This window comes from Pan troglodytes, chromosome 16 (genome assembly GCF_028858775.2).
Source record: "Pan troglodytes isolate AG18354 chromosome 16, NHGRI_mPanTro3-v2.0_pri, whole genome shotgun sequence".
Classification (NCBI taxonomy): domain Eukaryota; kingdom Metazoa; phylum Chordata; class Mammalia; order Primates; family Hominidae; genus Pan; species Pan troglodytes.
The window spans coordinates 36,427,797-36,450,854 of record NC_072414.2 but is presented as its reverse complement, the minus strand read 5'-3'; the positions used below and the strand labels follow the sequence as shown (position 1 = coordinate 36,450,854).

General features: G+C 38.5%; 1 protein-coding gene across 6 annotated transcripts in view; it reads right to left on the bottom strand.

Annotated features, from left to right (window-relative positions):
• Positions 1 to 23,058, bottom strand: part of CTDSPL2 (CTD small phosphatase like 2) — a 99,216-nt gene that overhangs the window by 52,514 nt on the left and 23,644 nt on the right. For all 6 annotated transcript variants that reach the window (XM_001161793.7, XM_009428966.5, XM_009428965.5 and 3 more), the window contains exon 2: positions 15,133 to 15,342. In XM_001161793.7, coding sequence (XP_001161793.1) covers positions 15,133 to 15,318 — 186 coding nt within the window. In that variant the 5' untranslated portion in view covers positions 15,319 to 15,342. The remainder of the gene's footprint in view (positions 1 to 15,132; positions 15,343 to 23,058) is intronic.

Genomic DNA, 23,058 nt, shown 5'->3' with positions numbered 1-23,058 from the left:
CTTGTATTTTAGTAGAGATAGGGTTTCACCATGTTGCCCAAGCTGGTCTTGAACTCCTGAGCTCAGGCAATCCACCCTCTGCCCTCCTCGGCCTCCTAAAGTGCTAGGATTACAGGCGTTACAGGCGTGAGCTACCGCACCTGGCCCCAAGAAAGTTCTTGATGAAGCTGTAAAACTGTTAAATCTCGGCCTTTTTATATGAGTCTTAACATTCTGTGGGTGGTGGCTCACTCCTGTAATCCCTGCACTTTGGGAAGGCGAGGCAGGTAGACTGCCTGAGCCCAGAAGTTGGAGACCAGCCTGGGCAACATGGCGAAACCCCATCTCTTATAAAATATAAAAATTAGCCTGGTGTGGTGATGCAAACCTGTAGTCCCAGCTAGCTGAGGCGTGAGAATCACCTGAGCCTCGGAAATGGAAGTTAAAACAATGCAGGTTAAAAACAATAAGATACTCTACCCCTGTAGAAAGACTAAAGTTAAAAAGACTGACAATATCAAATACTGGTAAGAATGTGAGCAAGGGAAACTGCTTGAAATTGTTAAATGGAATGTTAGACGGTGAAATAGCTGGGCAGTTTCTCAAAAGTTAAAAAGTGTCTTCAACAAATGGTGCTGGGACTTAATGAAAATGAACATGCAAAATAATGAAGATGACTTCTTACCTCACACCATCTATAAAAATTAACTCAAATGTATCAAAGAGCTAAAAGTATAAAACTCATGAGAAAATCTAGGGATACGGCTGGGCGCAGTGGCTCACACCTGTAATCCCAGCACTTTGGGAGGCCGGGGTGGGTGGATCACAAGGTCAGGAGATCGAGACCATCCTGACTAACACGGTGAAACCCCGTCTCTACTAAAAATACAAAAAATTAGCTGGGCGTGGTGGCGGGCGCCTGTAGTCCCAGCTACTAGGGAGGCTGAGGCAGGAGAATGGCGTGAACCCAGGAGGTGGAGCTTGCAGTGAGCTGAGATCGTGCCACTGCACTCCAGCCTGGGCGACAGAGCGAGATTACATCTCAAAAAAAAAAGAAAATCTAGGGATAAATCTTTGTCACCCTGATTTTGCCAATAGTTTCTTGGATATACCAAAAGCACAAGCAACAAAATAAAAAATAAACAAAGTGGACTTCATCAAAATGTAAAAGTTCTGTGTTTCAGAAAGGGTCCACAGAATAGAAGAAAATATTTGCATATCTCTGAAAAGGAATTTGTATCTAGATTATATCAAGAACTCATGGCTGGGTGTGGTGGCTCACACCTGTAATCCCAGCACTTTGGGAGGCCAAGGTAGGACAATCTCTTAAGCCCAGGAGTTTGATACCAGCCTGGGCAACATAGTGAAACCCTGTCTCTACAAGAAATACAAAAATTAGGCCTGGCGCAGTGACTCAAGCCTGTAATCCCAGCACTTTGGAAGGCCAAGGCAGGCGGATCACCTGAGGTCAGGAATTCAAAACCGGCCTGGGCCGGTGAAACCCTGTCTCCATTAAAAATAAAAAAAATTAGTTGGACTTGGTGGCATGTGCCTGTAATCCCAGGTACTCAGGGGGCTGAGGCAGGGGAATCGCTTGAACACAGGAGGTAGAAGTTGCAGTGAATGGAGACTGCGCCACTGCACTCCAGTGGGTGACAAAGTGAGACTCTGTCTCCAAAAAGTGGGGAAAGAAATTAGCTGGGCATAGTGGCACATGCCTGTACTCTCAGCTCCTCAGGAGGCTGAGCTGAAGGATCACTTGAGCCCAGGAAGCAGAGGTTGCAATGAACCGAGATCATGCCAAAAAAAAACAAAAAACAAACAAAAAAAACCACCTCTTACAATTCAATAATAAAAATAATACAATTAAAATACCAGACATTTCTCTAAAGAAAATGTAAATGGCCAAGAAGCACATAAAAAAGATGCTCCATACCATCAGTCATTAGGGAAATGCAAATCAAAACTACGACATACTGCTTCACACTCACTAGGATGGCTATAATAAAAAAGACAGACAATTACAAGTGTTGATTGTCCTCAAGACAACTGGAATCCTCATATTTTGCTAGTGGAACTGTAAAATGGTGCAACCACTTTGGAAAACAGTCTGGCAGTTCCTTAAAAAGCTAAACACAAAGTTATCATATAACCCAGCAATTCAAGCTCTTACCCAAGACAATGGAAAACAGATGTCCATACAAAAATGTATACATGAATGTTCACAGCATTCTTCATATGGTCAAAATATGAAAACAATCCAAATGTTCATTAATTGATAAATGGATAATCAAAATGTGGTATATCCATACAACAGAATATTACTTGGCAATAAAAAGGAAATAGTGATATAATATATGCCACAACACGGATGTACTTTGTTTTTTCTCTTTTTTTTTTTTAATTTTTATTCAATTCCCAGGACACAGCCCCAGGAGATCCTGAGAACAAATGCACCATGGGTGCACTTTGAAAACATGCTAAGTGAAAGAAGCCAGACATAATAGACTATGGTTTCATTTACATGAAATGTCCAAAATATAGCAAAATCCATAGAGACAGGAAGCAGATTAGTGACTGCTTAGGGCTAGAGAGGAAGGGGAAATTTAGGAGCTAGAGGTTTCTTTTGAGGGTGATGAAAATATTCTAAAGTTGAGGCAATGGTTGCACAATTCTGTGCATGTACTAAAAGCTACTGAATTTATACTTTAAATGAATGAATGAATGATACTACTATACAACAAAGTGCTGTGCCTATACTTCACTATACTATATTACATATTTAAAGTTTTCTAAGATAGTAGATCATAATAAAGGGGCAGGGTAAACTCTGGGAGGTGACAGATACGTTGATGGCCTTGATGATGGTGATGGTTTCACAGGAATATATTTATCCCCAAACTCATAGAGCTGTATACATTAAGTACAGCTTTTTATATCAAAAAATAATAAGTAAATAAAAGCTTCTACACTCCAAAAAAATGGGTGAATTTTCTGGTATATAAATTATATCTCAATAAAGCTGCTACAAAGAAGTTAAGCATACATCTTATGATCCAGCAATATCAATCTTATTTATCCAAATATTCCTAACAACTTTATTTATAATAGCCAAAAAACAGAAACAACTTAAATAGACAAATTGTGGTAGACTCACACACAGGAATACTACTCGGGGAGGGGAGGGGAAGGAATAAACTACAGATACATGTGGTAACGCGGAAGAAACCAAAAAATGTATGTTGTGTGTGTGAAGGAAGCAAGATAAACTGATTATAATCCTATGAAACTCTATAATGACAGAAAGATCAGTGGTTGTCTCAGGTGATGTTGGGTATAAAATAAGGATACTTTTTGGTCATGTGCATAAATCTGTCAGAATTCAAGAAAACAAACACTTTGAACAGGTGTATTTTATTGTGTTTAAGGTTTTTTTTTGAGAAGTCAATATAGGATATAGGAGGATAAATAAAATTCTAAAAAATAGCTAGTTCACTCAAATGACAGGAAAGGAAAAGAGAAACAAAAGATGGGACAAATCCAGAATACACAGTAAGATAGAAGACTTTAAACTCAAACATATTAATAATTACATTAAATATAAATAGACAAAATATGCCAATGTAGGCCAGGCGTGGTGGCTCACGCCTGTAATCCCAGCACTTTAGGAGGCCAAGGTTGGTGGATCATCTGTGGTCAGGAGTTCAAGACCAGTCTGGCCAACATGGTAAAACACTGTCTCTACTAAAAATATAAAAATTAGCTGGGAGTGGTGGCAGGTGCCTGTAATCCCACTTACTCGGGAGGCTGAGGTAGGAGAACTGCTCGAATCCAGGAGGTGGAGGTTGCAGTGAGCCAAGATTGCGCAGCTGCACTCCAGCCAGGGTGACAGAGCGAGACTCTGTCTTTAAAATAAAAAAAAAAGCCAATGTAAATATATATACACAGGTTTTATAAAGGCTGGAAAAACATATATCATGCAAATTGTAAGTAAGAAAACAGTATGGCTATATCAATATTAAAATAAACTTCAAAATAAATAATATCACTTGAGATAATGAGATACATCATAATATTAATAAGAACAAGTCATACACTTATAAATACATGAAGCTTCAACATACATGAAGCAAATATTGACAGATAAGTGAAGTAGACAAATGCACAAAAATAAGTGATTTTAACATCCCTCTCTTAATAACCAATAAAACAAGTACATGAAAAAATAAGATAGCTGACTATGCAGTCGCCATTCTTTTTTTTTTTTTTTTTGAGACAGAGTCTCGCTGTGTTGCCCAGGCTGGAGTGCAGTGGCGTGATCTCGGCTCACTGCAAGCTCCGCCTCCCGGGTTCACGCCATTCTCCTGCCTCAGCCTCCCAAGTAGCTGGGACCACAGGTGCCTGCCACCACACCCGGCTAATTTTTTTGTATTTTCAGTAAAGACAGGGTTTCACTGTGTTAGCCAGGAAGGTCTCGATCTCCTGACCTTGTGATCCACCCATCTCGGCCTCCCAAAGTGCTGGGATTACAGGCGTGAGCCACCACGCCCGGCCACCATTCTTTTGTTTCTTTACTTCTTTAATAAACTTGCTTTCACTTTAAAAGAAGATATAGAAAATTAGAATATTATCAACCAATTGGATCTAATTGATATTTATAGAATACTGCACTGAACAACTCCGAAATATCACATATATTCCCAAATACATATAGAACATTCAACAAGATAGAATATGTGCTAGTAAGTACCAAAAAATACCAAAGAAATCAAATTATACAGAGTATATTAATATTCTTGAATCGAAATGAATAATCCATGGGTCAAAATAAATCACAAGAAAAATGAAGTAATAAAAAATAATGTATCAAAATATATGGCATATAGAGAAAGGAGTACTTTAAAATTCATACCTTTAAATACCTACATTAGAAAAAAAGAATAGTGTAAAATTAACGTTCTAATCAAGGAAGTAGCAAGCTACAGCCATAGGCAAAATTCAGCACACTAATTGTTTCATATGGGCAAGAAAGTAAAAATATTTTTTGTACTTATAAATGGTTGGAGGAAAATACATCAAAAGAAAAATAATATTTCATGGCACATGAAAACTATATGAAATTCAAATACAGTAGTTCCCCCTTATGCTCACGTGACACCTTTCAAAACCCTCCAGTGGTTGCCTGAAACCACAGACAGTGCCAAACACTACATATACTGTTTTTTCCTCCATATATATACACCTATGATAAACCTTGAATTATAAATTAGACACAGTAAGAGATTACCAATAAAATAGAACAATTATCAGCATCACTAGTCTTGTACTCTGGGGCCATTATTAAGTAAAATAAGGATTAACTGAATACAAACAGAGTGGTATCTACACAGCTGATATGATAAACAAGAAAGCTACTAAGTGACTAACAGGAGTGATACTTGGGCAAAGGGATGATTAATGTCCCAGTTGGGATGGAGCAGGATGATGTAAGATTTTATCATGCTACTCAGAAAGGTGACTAATTTAAAACTTACCAATTATTTCTGAAATTTCCCATTTAATATTTTCAGACCCTGGCAACCACAGGTAACTAAAACTATGGAACACAAAACCAAAGATGGGGGGAACTACTGTACCAGTGTCCAAAGCCATGTTCATTCATTTATGTAGCCGTCTACAGTGGCAGTTGAATAGCAGCTGCAACAGAGACAATATTGTCCACAAAGCCTAAAATATTTCTTACCTGAAATATTTATAGAAAATGTTTACTGATATCTGATTTAAGCTCTCACTTCGAGAAGCTACAAAAGTAAAAGTAAATCAAACTGAAAACAGAAAATACTGAAAATAGTGGAAATCAATTAAACAGAATGAACAGTTAATATTAAAAATCCCTTTGAACGAATAATGAAATTGATAAACCCAAGCAAGACTCATCAAAATAAAGATCAATAAATTATCTAGATCAGGAATGAAAAGAGGAGCACCATTACAAATTCTATAGACAGTATTAAATTAATAAATACCAACAAAATATGATGTCAAATAAATCAACTTAAATTCCTTAAAAACATGTATGACTAAAACAAGAAAGAGAAAAGCTAAATAATCTCATCTATATTAGAGAAACTAAATTACCGTAAAAGATATCCCACAAAGAAAATTCCAGTTACATTTTAGAAATCCCACTCCAGAATTCAACAGTGAATTCTGCCAAATATTTAAGAATGAAATAATACCAATCGAACACAAGCTCTTTCAGAAGAGGAGGAACAGTCCTCAACTTGTTTTATGGCACCAGCTTAATCTTAATCCCAAAATTTAAAAACATTACAAATCAAGACAAAACTACAGAACAAATCCTCCATGAATACAGATATAAAAATTCTTAAAAAAAAAAAAATCCCCAGCAAATCAACTCCAAGTTACGATTTCCATTCAAAAAAAAATTTATGTACTACTCTACATTAAAAGAATAAGAGGGGCCTGCCACAGTGGCTCACGCCTGTAATCCCAGCACTTCAGGAGGCTGCGGCGAGTAGATCACTTGAGGTCAGGAGTTCAAGACCAGCCTGGCCAACATGGTGAAACCCCATCTCTACTAAAAATACAAAGAATTAGCCAGGCATGGTGTCACGTGCCTGTAATCCCAGTTACTTGGGAGACTAAGGCAGGAGAATTGCTTGAACCCAGGAGGCAGAGGTTGTGGTGAGCTGAGATCGCACCACTGTACTCCAGCCTGGGCGAGAGAGTGAGACTCCGTCTCAAAAAAATAAATAAATAAATAAATAAATAAATAAGAAAAGAATAAGAGAAATCTGAAGCCAAAAAGCCTTTGAGAAAACTCAACAACAAAATAAAAACATTTTACAAACAGGAATAGAAGAGAACTTCCACAAACTAATAAAAGATAACTAAGAAAAACATCTAGCTAACATCATACCTAATGGTAAAACAAATTCTCTTCCCCTAAGGACAAGGCAAGGGTGTTGTTCTCACCACTGCTACTGAACATGGTAATACAGATCCTAACCAATGTAATAAGTGAAGAAAAAAATAAGTCCCAGTGATGACAAAGGGTAAGCAAAACTCTCATTATTTGGCATATGACATAATTATATATGCATAAAACAAGACAGAACCCTAGTTCCTTTAGTGGAGAACAGTATTTAGAAACCAAGATCTGGGGGCTATGTGCACACAGTTCAGCAGACAGAGCAAGGAAATAGAATCATGTGCCATACAATGTTTCAGTCAACAGCAGACCACATATAGAACAGTGGTCTCGTAAGATTATAATACTCTATTTTTACTGTATCTTTTCTATGTTTAGCTATGCTGAGAAATATAAATACTTAACATTGTGTTACAACTGCCCATGATAATCAGTACAGTAACATTATGTTTTGTTTTGTTTTGTTGAGACGGAGTCGCACTGTGTCACCCAGGCTGGAGTGCAGTGGTGCAATCTCAGCTCACTGCAAGCTCCATCTCCCAGGTTCACGCCATTCTCCTGCCTCAGCCTCCTGAGTAGCTGGGACTACAGGCGCCCGCCACCACGCCCAGCTAATTTTTTTTTTTTTTTGTATTTTTAGTAGAGACGGGGTTTCACTGTGGTCTCGATCTCCTGACCTCATGATCCGCCCGCCTCGGCCTCCCAAAGTGCTGGGATTATAGTCGTGAGCCACCGCGCCCGGCCAATCAGTACAGTAACATTCTGTACAGGTTTGTAGCCTAGGAGCAAAAAGCTATACCACATAGCCTAGATAAGTAGTAGAATACACCATCTAGATTCACATAAGTACTATGATGTTCACATGATGACAAAATTGCCAATTAATGCATTTCAGATTGTCAAGTGACACATGACTAAATATAAATACATGCTTGTGTGTGTGGTGGTGGGAAGAGAATGAATGAATATGAATGAATCTTAAACTGTCGTTTCCTCCATAAATTCCACCAGTTAGTCTGAGCTGATTTTTTTTCATTCCATAGTAAGTGGCAAATTACTTCAATTAATCAAGTAGTTAAAGAAACTTAATAAGGCCAGGCGTGGTGGCTCATGCCTGTAATCCTATTACGGGAGGCCAAGGCGGGTGAATCACTTGAGGTCAAGAGTTCTGGCCAGGCACGGTGGCTCACGCCTGTAATCCCAGCACTTTGGGAGGCTGAGGTGGGTGGATCATCTGAGGTCAGGAGTTCGAGACCAGCATGGCCAACATGGTGAAACCCCGTCTCTACTAAAAATATAAAAAAATTAGCCAGGCGTGGTAGTGGGTGCCTGTAATCCCATCTACTCAGGAAGCTGAGGCAGGAGAATTGCTTGAACCCAGGAGATGGAGGTTGCAGTGAGCCAACATGGTCCCACTGCACTCCAGCCTGGGTGAGAGTGAGACTCCATCTTTTAAAAAAAAAGAGTTCCAGACCAGCCTGGCCAACATGGTGAAACCCTGTCTCTACTAAAAATACAAAAAATTAGCCAGGCATGGTGGCACATGCCTGTAATCCCAGTTACTCAGGTGAGGAAGGAGAATCGCTTAAAACCAGCAGATGGAGGTTGCAGTGAGCCCAGCTTGTACCACTGCACTCCAGCCTGGGCGACAGAGCAAGACTCCGTCCAAAAAAAAAAAAAAGAGGAGGAGGAAAATTCCCAAATAAAACTACAGTTTGGCAAATCAGAGTTAAAGATTCTGAACAAAAATCTTCATCTAATCATGTTTTTCAAACTAAGAAATTTAACCCATTAATGTATTATCAAATCAATTTAAATTAATACAATCACCTTTAGAAGAAGAAACAAAACAGAAAAGAAAAATAAGAGCACATCACATAAATTAAGGGTGATTTTTGTTTCACATGAAAGTATTACCATGTGTTTCTTTTTGTAGACCACAGTTAAAAGGTCTAAAAACAGGTATTTCATTAAAACTGCATTCATATGGAAATTTATGATCCTTAACTGTAACATCATTTAGTTAAGAATAGAGGAAAAGGTCATTTTGTTATGAGGAAAACTCTGGAAATGCCATATTTGGAAAAATACAGAGATTCATGGTAGAAAACAAATATATTTTAGTTGTGAGGCCTTCAATTACATATTAGAAATCTCATTGTGCTAAAAAGCAGAAAGGCTGCACACGAACAATTCCTGAATAATCTTGCTGATAATTTCATAAATCTGAAGTCTTTGAATCACAAAATCTGTATTTGAGAGACCAAAGATTTCATTCACACTGAATAGTGTTACCCCAAAGTTTATGTTGAAGCCCTAACCTGAATACTTCAGAACGTGACCGTATTTGAAGATAGGGCCTTTAAAAAAGTAATTAAAAGGGTTTTCTTGGCCAGGTGTGGTGGCTCACGCCTGTAATCCCAGCACTTTGGGAGGCCAAGGCAGGCAGATCACTTAAGGTCAGGAGTTCAAGACCAGCCTGGGCAACATGGAGAAACCCCATCTCTATTAAAAATACAAAAAGTAGCCGGGTGTGGTGGCACACGCCTGTAATTCCAGCTATCCAGGAGGCTGAGGCACGAGAAATCGCTTGAATCCAGGAGACAGGTTGCAATGAGCTGAGACAGCGTCACTGCATTCCAACCTGGGCGACAGAGCGAGACTCTGTCTCACATACACACACAAAAAAAGGAGGATTTCTTCAGGTGGCCCCTAAAGAAGTATGACCAGTGTCTGTAAAGCTGCAGACACAGACCATACACAGACCGAAGACTGACCATGTGAGGGGTGTGAGGGGCAGCCATCTATAAGTCAAGAACAGAGATCTAAGAAGGAAGCATGTTGGCCAACATCTTGTTCTTGGACTTCTAGACAGTGTCCAGCCACTTTGACAGACAATAATAAAGGAGAAAGAATACAGGTATCAGTTAAATACATATGGGTTTAAATCCTAGCAGCACCACTTATTGGAGATGCAGTAGTATAAAGTGGTTAGGAGTGTAGGCTCTGGAGCCAGGTAAACTAGGCTCCAGCTTTGCCACTTAAAACTAAGTAACTTTGTGCAAGTTATTATTTAACCTCTCTGTGCCTCAGCTTCCTCATTTGTAATATAAAAGTAACACCTATCTCATATGGTTTGTAAGGCTTAAATTATTACACTTTAAACACTGAGGACAGTGCTTGGCAAATAGTAACTGCTCAATAACTATAAGTAAGAGCTGTTGCGGGCGTAGTGGTACATGCCTGTAGTCCCAGCTACTCGGGAAGCTGAGACAGGAGAATCGCTTGAACCCAGGAGGTGGAGGTTGCAGTGAGCAGAGATCATGCCATTGCACTCTAGCCTGGGCAACAAGAGTGAAACTGCATCTCAAAAGAAAAAAAGTAAAAGCCGTCGTATTGGTCTTCACTATTATTTTTTAACCTGGGTAGGTTATTATTATAATTATTGTTGTTATTGTTACTATTGACACTGCAAGTTACCTAAATTCACTAAGTCTGTTGTTCTCACCTATAAAACATCAAAAGATGGTTAATATTCAATAGGTTTTAGCTGTGAACTCCTACCCAAATTTTGAAAAAGACAATGACACTGTATTTAAGATACATACGTAAGCAAGCATTGTCTAGACACTCAACGCAATTTTAGAATATGTGATTAAGAATATGGTTTATGACATTGTAGATAAGAAAGCAACAATAATTAAAAGCCATATAAGCTCATTAAGACTAATATGTGACAAATTAACCACATTATTTACTCCTAACACAGGATTAGTTGTCTGGGAAAAGACAATTCTGATTTCACTCCGATTTTAGTAAAGCATTCAAATATTAATTTCAATAATAATCTTATAGAATATGATTTTTAAAATCTGAGTTCAGTTACGCACAATAAAGTGAATTTGTAGCTGTATGAAAAACCTTACCCAAAAATGTTAATTAATAAATAAGACAGCCCGGCACAGTGGCTCATGTCTGTAATCCCAGCACTCTGGGAGGCTGAGGTGGGCAGATCACTTGAGGTCAGGAGTTCAAGACCTGCCTGGCCAACATGGCAAAACCCCGTCTCTACTAAAAATACAAAAATCAGCCAGGTATGGTGGCAGGCGCCTGTAGTCCCAGCTACTCGGGAGGCTGAGGCAGGAGAATCACTTGAACCCAAGAGGCGGAGGTTGCAGTGAGCTGACATCGTGCCACTGCATTCCAACCTGGGCGACAGAGCAAGATTTCGTCTCATCAATCAATCAACATTAGCTTACAAACAGATTTTTGCCCGATCTTATGTAACATCTTTGAGTAATGAGGCATTAATGAAAGATCTTAGATTTAGCTAAAACAAAAAAAGAAACTTGGACAAAAATTTCTATAGAAAAATCCTCCTGAGTGGCTGGGCACGATGGCTCATGCCTGTAATCCCAACACTTTGGGAGGCTGAGGTGGGCAGATTACTTGAGGCCAGGAGTTCAAGACCAGCCTGGGCAACATGGTGAAACCCCATCTCTACAAAAACACAAAAATTAGCTGGGCATGGTGGCACACACCTATAGTCCCAGCTACTTGGGATGCTGAGGACAAGGATCGCTGAACCCAAGAGGCAGAGGTTGCAGTGAGCTGAGATTGTGCCACTGCACTCCAGCCTGGGCAACAGACCAAGACTCCGTCTCAGAAAAAAAAAAAAAAAAAGGCCTGAGTGTTCTAGTTCAAGAGTCCCCAGCCTCTGGGCCATGGAACGGTACAGTCCATGGCCTGTTAGGAATGAGGCCACAGAGAAGGAGGTGAGCGGTGAGCCAGGAAGCATTACTGCCTAAGCCCTATCTCCTGTCAGATCAATAGTAGCAAATTCTCATAGGAGCACGAACTCTAGTGTGAATTGTGCATATAAAGGGATCTACACAGTGTGCTCCTCATGAGAATCTGATGCCTGATGATCTGAGGTGGATCAATTTCATCCCCAAACCATTAACTAAACCCCACCCTGGCTGACCTGGTCCCTGGAAAAATTGTCTTCCCTGAAACCAGCTGCTAGTGCCAAAACGGTTGGGGACTGCTGTTCCAGTTGACATGAGCCAAAATTTGCTGACCAACAGAGATTAAGCTACTAAAGAAGGACAAAAAGTATAATTTAACACAAAACCACATTAACAGAAACAATTCAGCCAGGCTCAGTGGCTCACACTTTGAGAGGTCCAGGCAGGCAAACAGCTTGAGACCAGGAGTTTGTGACCAGCCTGAGCAACACGGTGAAGCCTTGCCTCTATTAAAAAATTCAAGTAATTAGCCAGACATAGTGGCAAAAGCCTGTAGTCCCAGCTACTTGGGACGCTGAAGTGGGAGCATCACCTGAGCCAGGAAGTCAAGGCTGCAGTGAGCTGTGACTGTACAACTGCACTCTAGCCTGGGCAATGGGAATGAAAGAAACAATTCACTGTCAAAAGAAGTACGCTGATCCTTGAACAACCTGGATTTGAATTGTATTGGTCCATTAATACACAAATTTTCTGCCACCTCTGTGACAGAAAGACCAACCCCTCCTCTTCCTCAGCCTAGAAGATAATGAGGATAAGACCTTTATGATGCTCTACTTCCATTTAAATAGTAAACATATTTTCTCTTCCTTATGATTTTCTTAATAACATTTTCTTTTTTCTAGCTTACTTTATTGTAAGAATACAGTATAAAGCCAGGTGTGTAATACCAACACTTTGACAGGCCAAGGTGGGATGACTGCTTGAGGTCAGGAGTTCAAGACCAGCCTGGGCAATATAAATGAGACCTCATCTCTTTAAAAAAAAAAAAAAAAAAAAGGGGGAGAGAAACTTTAAAAATAGCTGGGCATGGTGGTACATGCCTGTAGTCCTAGCTATTCAGGAAGCTGAGATGGGAGAATCAACTGAGCTCAGGAGTTCAAGGCTGCAGTGAGCTACGATAGTATCACTGCACTCCAGCCTGGACAACAGAGTAAGATCCTGTCTAAAAAAAAATAGAATACAGTATAGAATACACATAACATACAAAATATGTGTTGAATGATTGTTTATGTTATTGGTAAAGCTCTGGTCAACAGGAGGTTATTAGTGTTAAGTTTTTGGAGAGTCAAAAGTTGTATGTGGATTTTCAACCACATGGGAGAGTCAGCATCCCTAAACTCCACATTGTTCAAGGGTCAACTATAAATATGAATAGAATTCTGAAGACATAACAAAAACCTATCTTCACTTCTGGTTTTTATCTTTCATGAATAACAGATAAAGGTGACCAAGATAATGATAAATATCATATGTCATATAAGGAAAACTAGAAATAGCTGCCCTGTATAATGACTGAAGGTTTGTACTTGCACATGTAAGGAAACACAGATCTGTTTTCAAGTGGAAAAAACTACAAAAAAGTAACATGAGAAAGCAAAAAGATGAGGACGCACTTTATGACAACTAAAGCTGCTCAGAAGAATGAAGTAATAATACGTAGCAAGGTTCCCATCAACAGAGGCTGATGACAACCCATTAGGAATTTATAGAGATGGAAATTCAGGTTTCTGGAAGATATTTCATCTTTGTTATATGATAACATTAGAATATTTTCTCAGTTTACATAAATTCAGAAACTTTTTAAAATTTCTAATTACTTAAAATTAACAAAGAAATTATAGTATTAGAAACAAACAAAAACAAAAAATAAAACCACCAAAACAAAAATTAAAACCCTATGCAAACCAAGAATACTTCCAAATCTTGCCCAGTGACTTACAGTAATTAGGCTTTGTTAATTCTATTACAACAAAATCTATCCCTATGAACAAGTCAGCCAGTAATTAATTTTTCTGCTTAAGAAAGTAATACACTTCCATTATAATGAAAAATTTACCATATAAATAATTATTCTAAGAAAGAACACAAAAATAGTAAAGTCATAAAAAAACTACACACAATAAATAATACTATACATTGATAGAGTGCATTAAAGTTGATCAAACTCAGGCCAGGCGCAGTGGCTCATGCCTGTAATCCCAGCACTTTGGGAGGCCGAGGCGGACGAATCACAACGTCAGGAGATCAAGACCATCCAGGCCAACATAGTGAAAACCCGTCTCTACTAAAAATACAAAAATTAGCTGGTGTGGTGGCGGGCACCTGTAGTCCCAGCTACTCGGGAGGCTGAGGCAGGAGAATCACTTGAACTCGGGAGGCAGAGGTTGCAGTGAGCGGAGATTGCGCCACTGCACTGCAGCCTGGAGACAGAGGAAGACTCTGTTTCAAAAATAAATAAATAAAATAAAATAAAATAAAATAAAATTCATCCAACTGCTTTTCTACCTGTTGTACCATCTAATCTGAAAACAACTCTGAGATAGACGAAGCAGTTGGTATCAGTGCCATTTACTATCTTCCTGAGGCTTGGGGGGTAAATGACTCTCTCCTTAGGTCACTCAAGTTGGTCCAGAATATGAATCTGGAGTACAAGACTCCTGGTCCGTGTCCATTCTTTCTTTTAGTAATGTTCTTTTCTCTTTAACGAAGCAATACATCTTCATCATACAAATGTTAGAACTTGAATAGATGAGAGACATCACCTCCCTAGACAGTGAATATTAACAAGAAACTTTTTCTTTGAAAGAAAATGAAAGTAAAAGAAACAAGTCAAGTAAAAGAACAAGGAAAAATTTATTTTGCTTCCCATAATACTATGTTGAAAAAGCAGAAGGCTACGTGGATTAGTTCAGTGGAATAATGTTCTTCTTAAACTGCCATTAAATATTCTGCATGTAAAACTCTTAGAAGTAAAATTAACACCAAAACGTAATTTTTGGTGCGCTATCAGATTTCTCATCTACACATGCTTAGAGAAAATAACATAATTGTCACTTTTTTTTTTTGAGACGGAGTCCCGCTGTCGCCCAGGTTGGAGTGCAGGGGTGTGATCTCGGCTCACTACAGGCTCCGCCCCCTAGGGTTCAAGCCATTCTCCTGCCTCAGCCTCCCGAGTAGCTGGGACTACAGGCGCCCGCCACCTCGCCCGGCTAATTTTTTGTATTTTTAGTAGAGACGGGGTTTCACCATGTTAGCCAGGATGGTCTCGATCTCCTGACCTCGTGATCCACCCGCCTGGGGCTCTCAAAGTGCTGGGATTATAGGCGTGAGCCACCGTGCCCGGCCAATTTTCACTTTTAATGATATGAAAGTATATGGTAAAATCATTACCTTAGGTGTGCTTCCTTTAATAAATTTTTTAATTGAAGACAACAAGCCGGTTTCATTCTTCGATGGTTTTTCTCCTCCTGAAGGCAGGCTATCATCAACCTCTGAATATTTCCTCTTTGCTCTGGCAGTGCGTTGTGTTTGGATTTGATTTGACTGCTGAGAAGCTTTCCGTGTTCTCAGCCTCATCTTTTATGGGTGCCACATGTAAAACTAAAAGAGAAAAATAATAAATGTAATAAAAAATTAAAAGTTATTAAATTCAACCTTCTCTACCCAAATGTGCCCAGCTTATATAATAAAAATATCTTGGCTAAAAAAACAAAAGTCCTAGACTCTAGGAGACTGCAGTAAGAAACCAACATTTTAAGTAAAAGGCATTATGCTTTATACATTATTTATATTATCCCAATTAACCTTCCCAACAACCTCTGAAATATTATAATATATCCTATGATCTAAAGTAAGGGTAACACCAAACAGTGTGCATGCTCTTTACATAATACTATACTGCCTGCCAACACTACTATTCGTTTAATCATTCGTTCGACAAATATTTATTGCATACATAGTCACATTCAAGGCACTGGGCCAAGTAAGAATTGAGTAAATAGTAAACAAGATAAGGAAAGGTTTTGCTTTTCTGTAACTCACCGGGTAGTGGAAAAGTAATGTCAGCCAATGAATGAATGAATTCCATGAGTACAATTCTAATAATCAACAACCATATAAGTGTAACAACAGAATTTGGATCATTTTGAGAAAGTCCTATCTTACCACATTTAATGATACTTTTAAAACGATTCACATCAGAAAGAAAATATGAGGCTACTTATTTGAGCTCTATCATTTTATAGGTAAGACAATTAATTGCTGGCAAAATTGTCCCAACACTTAGAATTAAAGACATAACTGAATTAGAATCTGTGAAACACAATACAAAGAATACTAAACGAAGAATTAAGAGATGTGAATTTTAATCCTACTCCAATCATGGCTAATCTGTAGTCACTTAGTTATGTTTTATCACATGTATAAAAAAACATATTTACCTTACCATCCTGAGGCTCAAAATGAAAAAAGGACTAGTAAAGGCTATAATGTGCAAAGGACAATAAAGCTATTCACCATAGTGGATACACTCACAGAACAAACTAACTCCAATTAAGCACTCTAAACTCTAAATGTACAGAAATTCCTGGCAAAGATTAGAGTCTCAGAAATTGTTTTTAGTAACTCAACAAAACAATCATAGAAAAAGAAGAAACTTTTTAAAAAATAGAAACTACAGGCTGGGCACGCAGTGGCTCACACCTGTAATCCCAGCACTTTGGAAGGCCAAGGCAGGTGGCTCACCTGAAGTCAGGAGTTCCAAACTAGCCTGGCCAACATGGAGAAACCCTGTCTCTACTAAAAATACAAAAATTAGGTGGGCGTGGTGGCAGGGGCCTGTAATCCCAGCTACTCCGAAGGCTGAGGCAGGAGAACTGCTTGAACCCGGGAGGCGGAGGTTGCATTGAGGAGAGATCACGCTATAGCACTCCAGCTTGGGCAACAGAGCGAGATTTCATCACTACCCTCTCCCACCCCGCGCCACACACCCCCAACCAAAAAAGTGCCACACCAATAAACACACAAAGGGTAACAAAGCAAAGCAGCCTTCTTGCTGACATGGAGAGTTTTAGTAGTCTGGATATAAGATCAAACCAGCCACAGCATTCCCTTAAACCAAAGCTAATCCAGAGGTGAAGAAGCTGCATAAAAAAAGTTTGAAGCTAGCACTATTTGGTTCATGAGGTTTAAGGAAAGAAGCTGTCTCCATAATATAGATGTGCAAGGTGAGGTGAAGCAGCAGGTGCTGATATAAAAGTGGAGGCAAGTTATCCAGAAGATCTCACTATGTCCACTGATGAAGGTGGCTATACTAAAACAACAGATTTTCTAAGTAGATGAAACAGCTTTCTGCTGGAAACAGATGCCACCTAGGACTTTCACAGCTATGAGAAGTCAGTGCCTGGCTTCAAAGCAGGCTGGGCACAGTGGCTCACGCCTGTAATCCCAGCATTTTGGGAGGCCAAGGCAGGTAGATGGCTTGAGCCCAGGAGTTCAAGACCAGCCTGGGCAACATGGTGAAACCCCATCTCTATAAAAAATACAAAAATTAGCTGGCCATGGTGGTGCATGTCTGTAGTCCCAGCTACCTGGGAGGCTGAAGTGGAAGGATCACTGAAGCCCAGGAGGTTGAGGCTGCAGTAAGCCAATAACGCGCCACTGCACTCCAGCCTGGGCGACAGTGAGAGCCTGTTTCAAAAAAACCAAAAAACAAAAAAAAAAAAGAAAAAAAAAGATCTAAAACTGACCCCCTAACATCACAATTAAAATAACTAGAGAAGCAAGAGCAAACAAATTCAAAAGCTAGCAGAAGAAAAGAAATAACTAAGATCAGAGCAGAACTGAGGGAGATAGAGACACAAAAAAACACTTCAAAAAAATCAATGAATCCAGGAGCTGGTTTTTTGAAAAGATTAACAAAATTGACAGGCCGCTAGCAAGACTAATAAGAAAAGAGAGAAGAATCAAATAGACGCAGTAAAAAATGACAAAGGGGATATCATCACCGATTCCACAGAAATACAAACTACTACCATCAGAGAATACTATAAACACCTCTATGCAAATAAACTAGAAAATCTAGAAGAAATGGATAAATTCCTGGACACACACACCCTCCCAAGACTAAACCAGGAAGAAGTTGAATCTCTGAATAGAACAATAACAGGAGCTGAAATTGAGGCAATAATTAATAGCCTACCAACTAAAACAAGTCCAGGACCAGATGGATTCACAGCGGAATTCTACCAGAGGTACAAGTAGGAGCTGGTACCATTCCTTCTGAAACTATTACAATCAATAGAAAAAGAGGGAATCCTCCCTAACTCATTTTATGAGGCCAGCATCATCCTGATACAAAGCCTGGTGGAGACACAACAAAAAAAGAGAATTTTAGACCAATATCCTTGATGAACATCGATGCAAAAATCCTCAATAAAATACTGGCAAACCGAATCCAGCAGCACATCAAAAAGCTTATCCACTATGATCAAGTGAGCTTCATCCCTGGGATGCAAGGCTGGTTCAACATACGCAAATCAATAAATGTAATCCAGCATATAAACAGAACCAAAGACAAAAACCACATGATTATCTCAATAGATGTAGAAAAGGCCTTTGACAAAATTCAACAACGCTTCATGCCAAAAACTCTCAATAAATTAGGTATTGATGGGATGTATCTCAAAATCATAAGAGCTATTTATGACAAACCCACAGCCAATATCATACTGAATGGGCAAAAACTGGGAGCATTCCCTTTGAAAACTGGCACAAGACAGGGATGCCCTCTCCCACCACTCCTATTCAACATAGTGTTGGAAGTTCTGGACAGGGCAATAAGGCAGGAGAAAGAAATAAAGGGTATTCAATTAGGAAAAGAGGAAGTCAAATTGTCCCTGTTTGCAGATGACATGATTGTATATTTAGAAAACCCCATCATCTCAGCCCAAAATCTCCTTAAGCTGATAAGCAACTTCAGCAAAGTCTCAGGATACAAAATCAATGTGCAAAAATCACAAGCTTTCTTATACACCAATAACAGACAGAGAGCCAAATCATGAGTGAACTCCCATTCACAATTGCTTCAAAGAGAATAAAATACCTAGGAATCCAACTTACAAGGGACGCGAAGGACCTCTTCAAGAACTACAAACCACTGCTCAATGAAATAAAAGACACAAACAAATGGAAGAACACTCCATGCTCATGGGTAGGAAGAATCAATATCGTGAAAATGGCCATACTGCCCAAGGTAATTTATAGATTCAATGCCATCCCTATCAAGCTACCAATGACTTTCTTCACAGAATTGGAAAAAACTATTTTAAAGTTCATATGGAACCAAAAAAGAGCCCACACTGCCAAGACAATCCTAAGCCAAAAGAACAAAGCTGGAGGCATTACGCTACCTGACTTCAAACTATACTACAAGGCTACAGTAACCAAAACAGCATGGTACTGGTACCAAAACAGAGATAGAGACCAATGGAACAGAACAGAGCCCTCAGAAATAACACCACACATCTACAACCATCTGATCTTTGAGAAATCTGACAAAAACAAGAAATGGGGAAAGGATTCCCTATGTAATAAATGGTCCTGGGAAAACTGGCTAGCCATATGTAGAAAGCTGAAACTGGATCCCTTCCTTACACCTTACACTAAAATTAATTCAAAATGGATTCAAGACTTAAATGTTAAACCTAAAACCATAAAAACCCTAAAAGAAAACCTAGGCAATACCATTCAGAACATAGGCATGGGCAAGGACTTCATGTCTAAAACACCAAAAGCAATGGCAACAAAAGCCAAAATTGACAAATGGGATCTAGTTAAACTAAAGAGCTTCTGCACAGCAAAAGAAACTACCGTCAGAGTAAACAGGCAACCTACAGAATGGGAGAAAAATTTTGCAATCTACTCATCTGACAAAGGGCTAATATCTGGAATCTACAAAGAACTCAAACAAACTTACAAGAAAAAAACAACTCCATCAAAAAGTGGGTGAAGGATATTAACAGACACTCCTCTAAAGAAGACATTTATGAAGCCAACAGACACATGAAAAAATGCTCATCATCACTGGCCATCAGAGAAATGCAAATCAAAACCACAATGGGATACCACCATCTCAACACCAGTTAGAATGGCGATCATTAAAAAGTCAGGAAACAACAGGTGCTGGAGAGGATGTGGAGAAATAGGAACACTTTTACACTGTTGCTGGGACTGTAAAGTAGTTCGACCATTGTGGAAGACAGTGTGGCAACTCCTCAAGGATCTAGAACTAGAAATACCATTTGACCCAGCTATCCCATTACTGGGTAAATACCCAAAGGATTATAAATCATGCTGCTATAAAGACACATGCACACGTATGTTTATTGTGGCACTATTCACAATAGCAAAGACTTGGAACCAACCCAAATGTCCATCAATGATAGACTGGATTAAGAAAATGTGGCATATATACACTATGGAATACTATGCAGCCATAAAAAAGGATGAGTTCATGTCCCTTGTAGGGACATGCATGAAACTGGAAACCATCATTCTCAGCAAACTATCACAAGGACAAAAAACCAAATACCGCATGTTCTCACTCATAGGTGGGAACTGAACAATGAGAACACCTGGACACAGGAAGGGGAACATCACACATTGGGGCCTGTCGTGGGGTGGGGGGGATAGGGGAGGGATAGCATTGGGAGATATACCTAGTGTAAATAACGAGTTAATGGGTACAGCACACCAACATGGCACATGTATACATATGTAGCAAACGTGCACCTTGTGCACATGTACCCTAAAACTTGAAGTATAATAAAAAGAATTTAAGCAAAAAACAAAAAAAAATCCACATGATCATCTCAATTAATGCAGAAAAAGCATTTGATCAAATCCAACACCCTTTCATATTAAAAATAATCAATAAATGAAGAACAGACAGGAACTTCAACATAATAAAAAGGTATTTATGAAAAACCCACGTGACCTATCATACATGATAAAAGGCTGGATGCTGTCCCTCTAACATCAGGAACAAGACAAGGACGGCCCCTCTCACCACTTCTATTCAACATTTTACTGGAAGTTCTAAGCAGGCAATTAGGCTAGAAAAATAAAAGAAATCCATATTAAAAAGAAAAAAAGGTGAAACTTATCTCTTTGCAAATGACATGGTCTTGTTTAAAGAATAATCATAAAGAAAAAACTGGATAAACTGACTTCATAAAAATTAAAAACTTGCCGTCTACCAAAAGACATTATTGGAAAAATAAGAAGGCAAGGAGCAAACTGGTCGAATATTCACAAAATGCACATATCACAAAGACCTTGTATGTAGAATATATAAAGTCCTACAACACAATAAGAAAACAAGCCAATAGAAAAAACAGGCAAAAATATGAGAAAATATTTCATAAAAATTAGATAACTGGTGATAGCATAAAAAATGATACTCAATATTCATAAGAATTTTAAGTTAAAACCCCAAAGGTATGCCAATTCACACCTCCTAAAATGGCAAAAATTAAAAAGAATGACAAATTTAAATAGTAACAATGATGGAGAATAAAGAGAAGTCTCTTTATTCTCATGTTACTATATGCTGCTGTTAAGGATGTATGTTTTTTGATAAAATTGGGCAATTTCTAATAAATATACACCAAACTCTTTGACTCACTGATTTCACTTCTACATTTTTATCCAAGAGAAATGTAAACACGTTCACAATATATTTTTACAAAAATATTCCTGACAGCCTTATTCACAATAAGGCTGTTTCTAGTTCCAAACTGGAAACAACAAAAATGCCCCAAAACAGAAAGATGAATACTGTGGTGTTTTCATGTAAGTGAATACTAATCAGCATCACAAAGGAACAAGTACTTCTATCATAAACAAACATGAAATAATCTCATAGACATGCTAAACAATGGCAGACACAAAATAATACATATTTAATAACATCATTAAAAAGAATTTTTATCGGGGACACAAATAATCTATAGAGAAAAAAAGCAAAACAGATTTTGCCTTGGAGAAATGAAACGCCCTCTAATGTTATAGGAGTATCTTTTTGTCAAAATTTTACAGAATATAATTTGTAATGGTCATGTAATATTTCAATATTTCAATATAAATGTCTCATAATTTATTTGATCACTGACTTGTTGGAAAATAAACTGTTTCATGATTACTAACATCACCTCAAATGAAATAACCACATAAATTTCAGTCTACATTTCTGATTCTTTCCTTAAGACAGTTTCTTAGAAGTGAATTTACTAGTTTAAAAATTTTACAGCTGAGATCTGTGTTCAAGGTGTTTGGGCTCATCATTGGTCCGATCATTAGTTGACCACTAGGCTATGCAAATATATAGGGAGGTATGCTTTAGTAAGCTAAGCTTAAAAGTAAAAGCAAAAATATTTAAAAACAAAAAATAATAATTAAGCAGAGACATCAGTGTTTGCATACTGCAGGGAGATAAATTTCATAGATTTTTTTCTGCCCATGGAAGTTACTGCTAAACAACCAACAACCTTTGACGGGAGAAAAATCAAGAATCAGAGTGGCTACAATATTATCTAAAATGGCCAGTTTTCAACAAAAAATTATAAGACATGATAGAAACAGTAAAGTATGACCCAAACTCAGGGGGAAAAACTGCAGTGAAAACATATTAATCATGTGCCAGGCTTACAACAATCCAGTGAGAGATATATGTAATTATTTACATAAAACAAAATTCACTCTTGATCCCTTAAGAGTTGGAAAAATTCTTATTTTTGGTGGACATATTGACCCTTTTCTCTGATTATAAAATATACATCATTTTAGAACTTTAGGCTGAGCGTGGTGGCTCACATCTGTAATCCCAGGGCTTTGGGAGGCTGAGGCGGGAGGATTGCTTGAGCCCAGGAATTCTAGACCAGCTTGGGCAACACAGGGAGACTCCCCAGTCTCTACAAAAAATAAAAACAAAAAAATTATATGGGCATGGTGGTGCACACCTCTAGTCTCAGCTACTTGGAAGGCTGAGAGAGAGAAGATCACTTGAGCCTGAGAAGCTGAGGCTGCAGTGAGCCATAGCACACCACTGCACTCCAGCCTGGGAAACAGACTGAGACCCTGTCTCCAAAACAAAAAACAAGAAACAGAAAGACAGTAAAACATGAAATAAAATCTTCCATAATTCCTTAACTCAGAGATGACTGATAATGTGGGTATATTAGTCTGCTTGTTTTAACATGTATAAGTATTTTAATCAATATTTATAATTATACTACACGTATTACCTGTTTTTTTCCC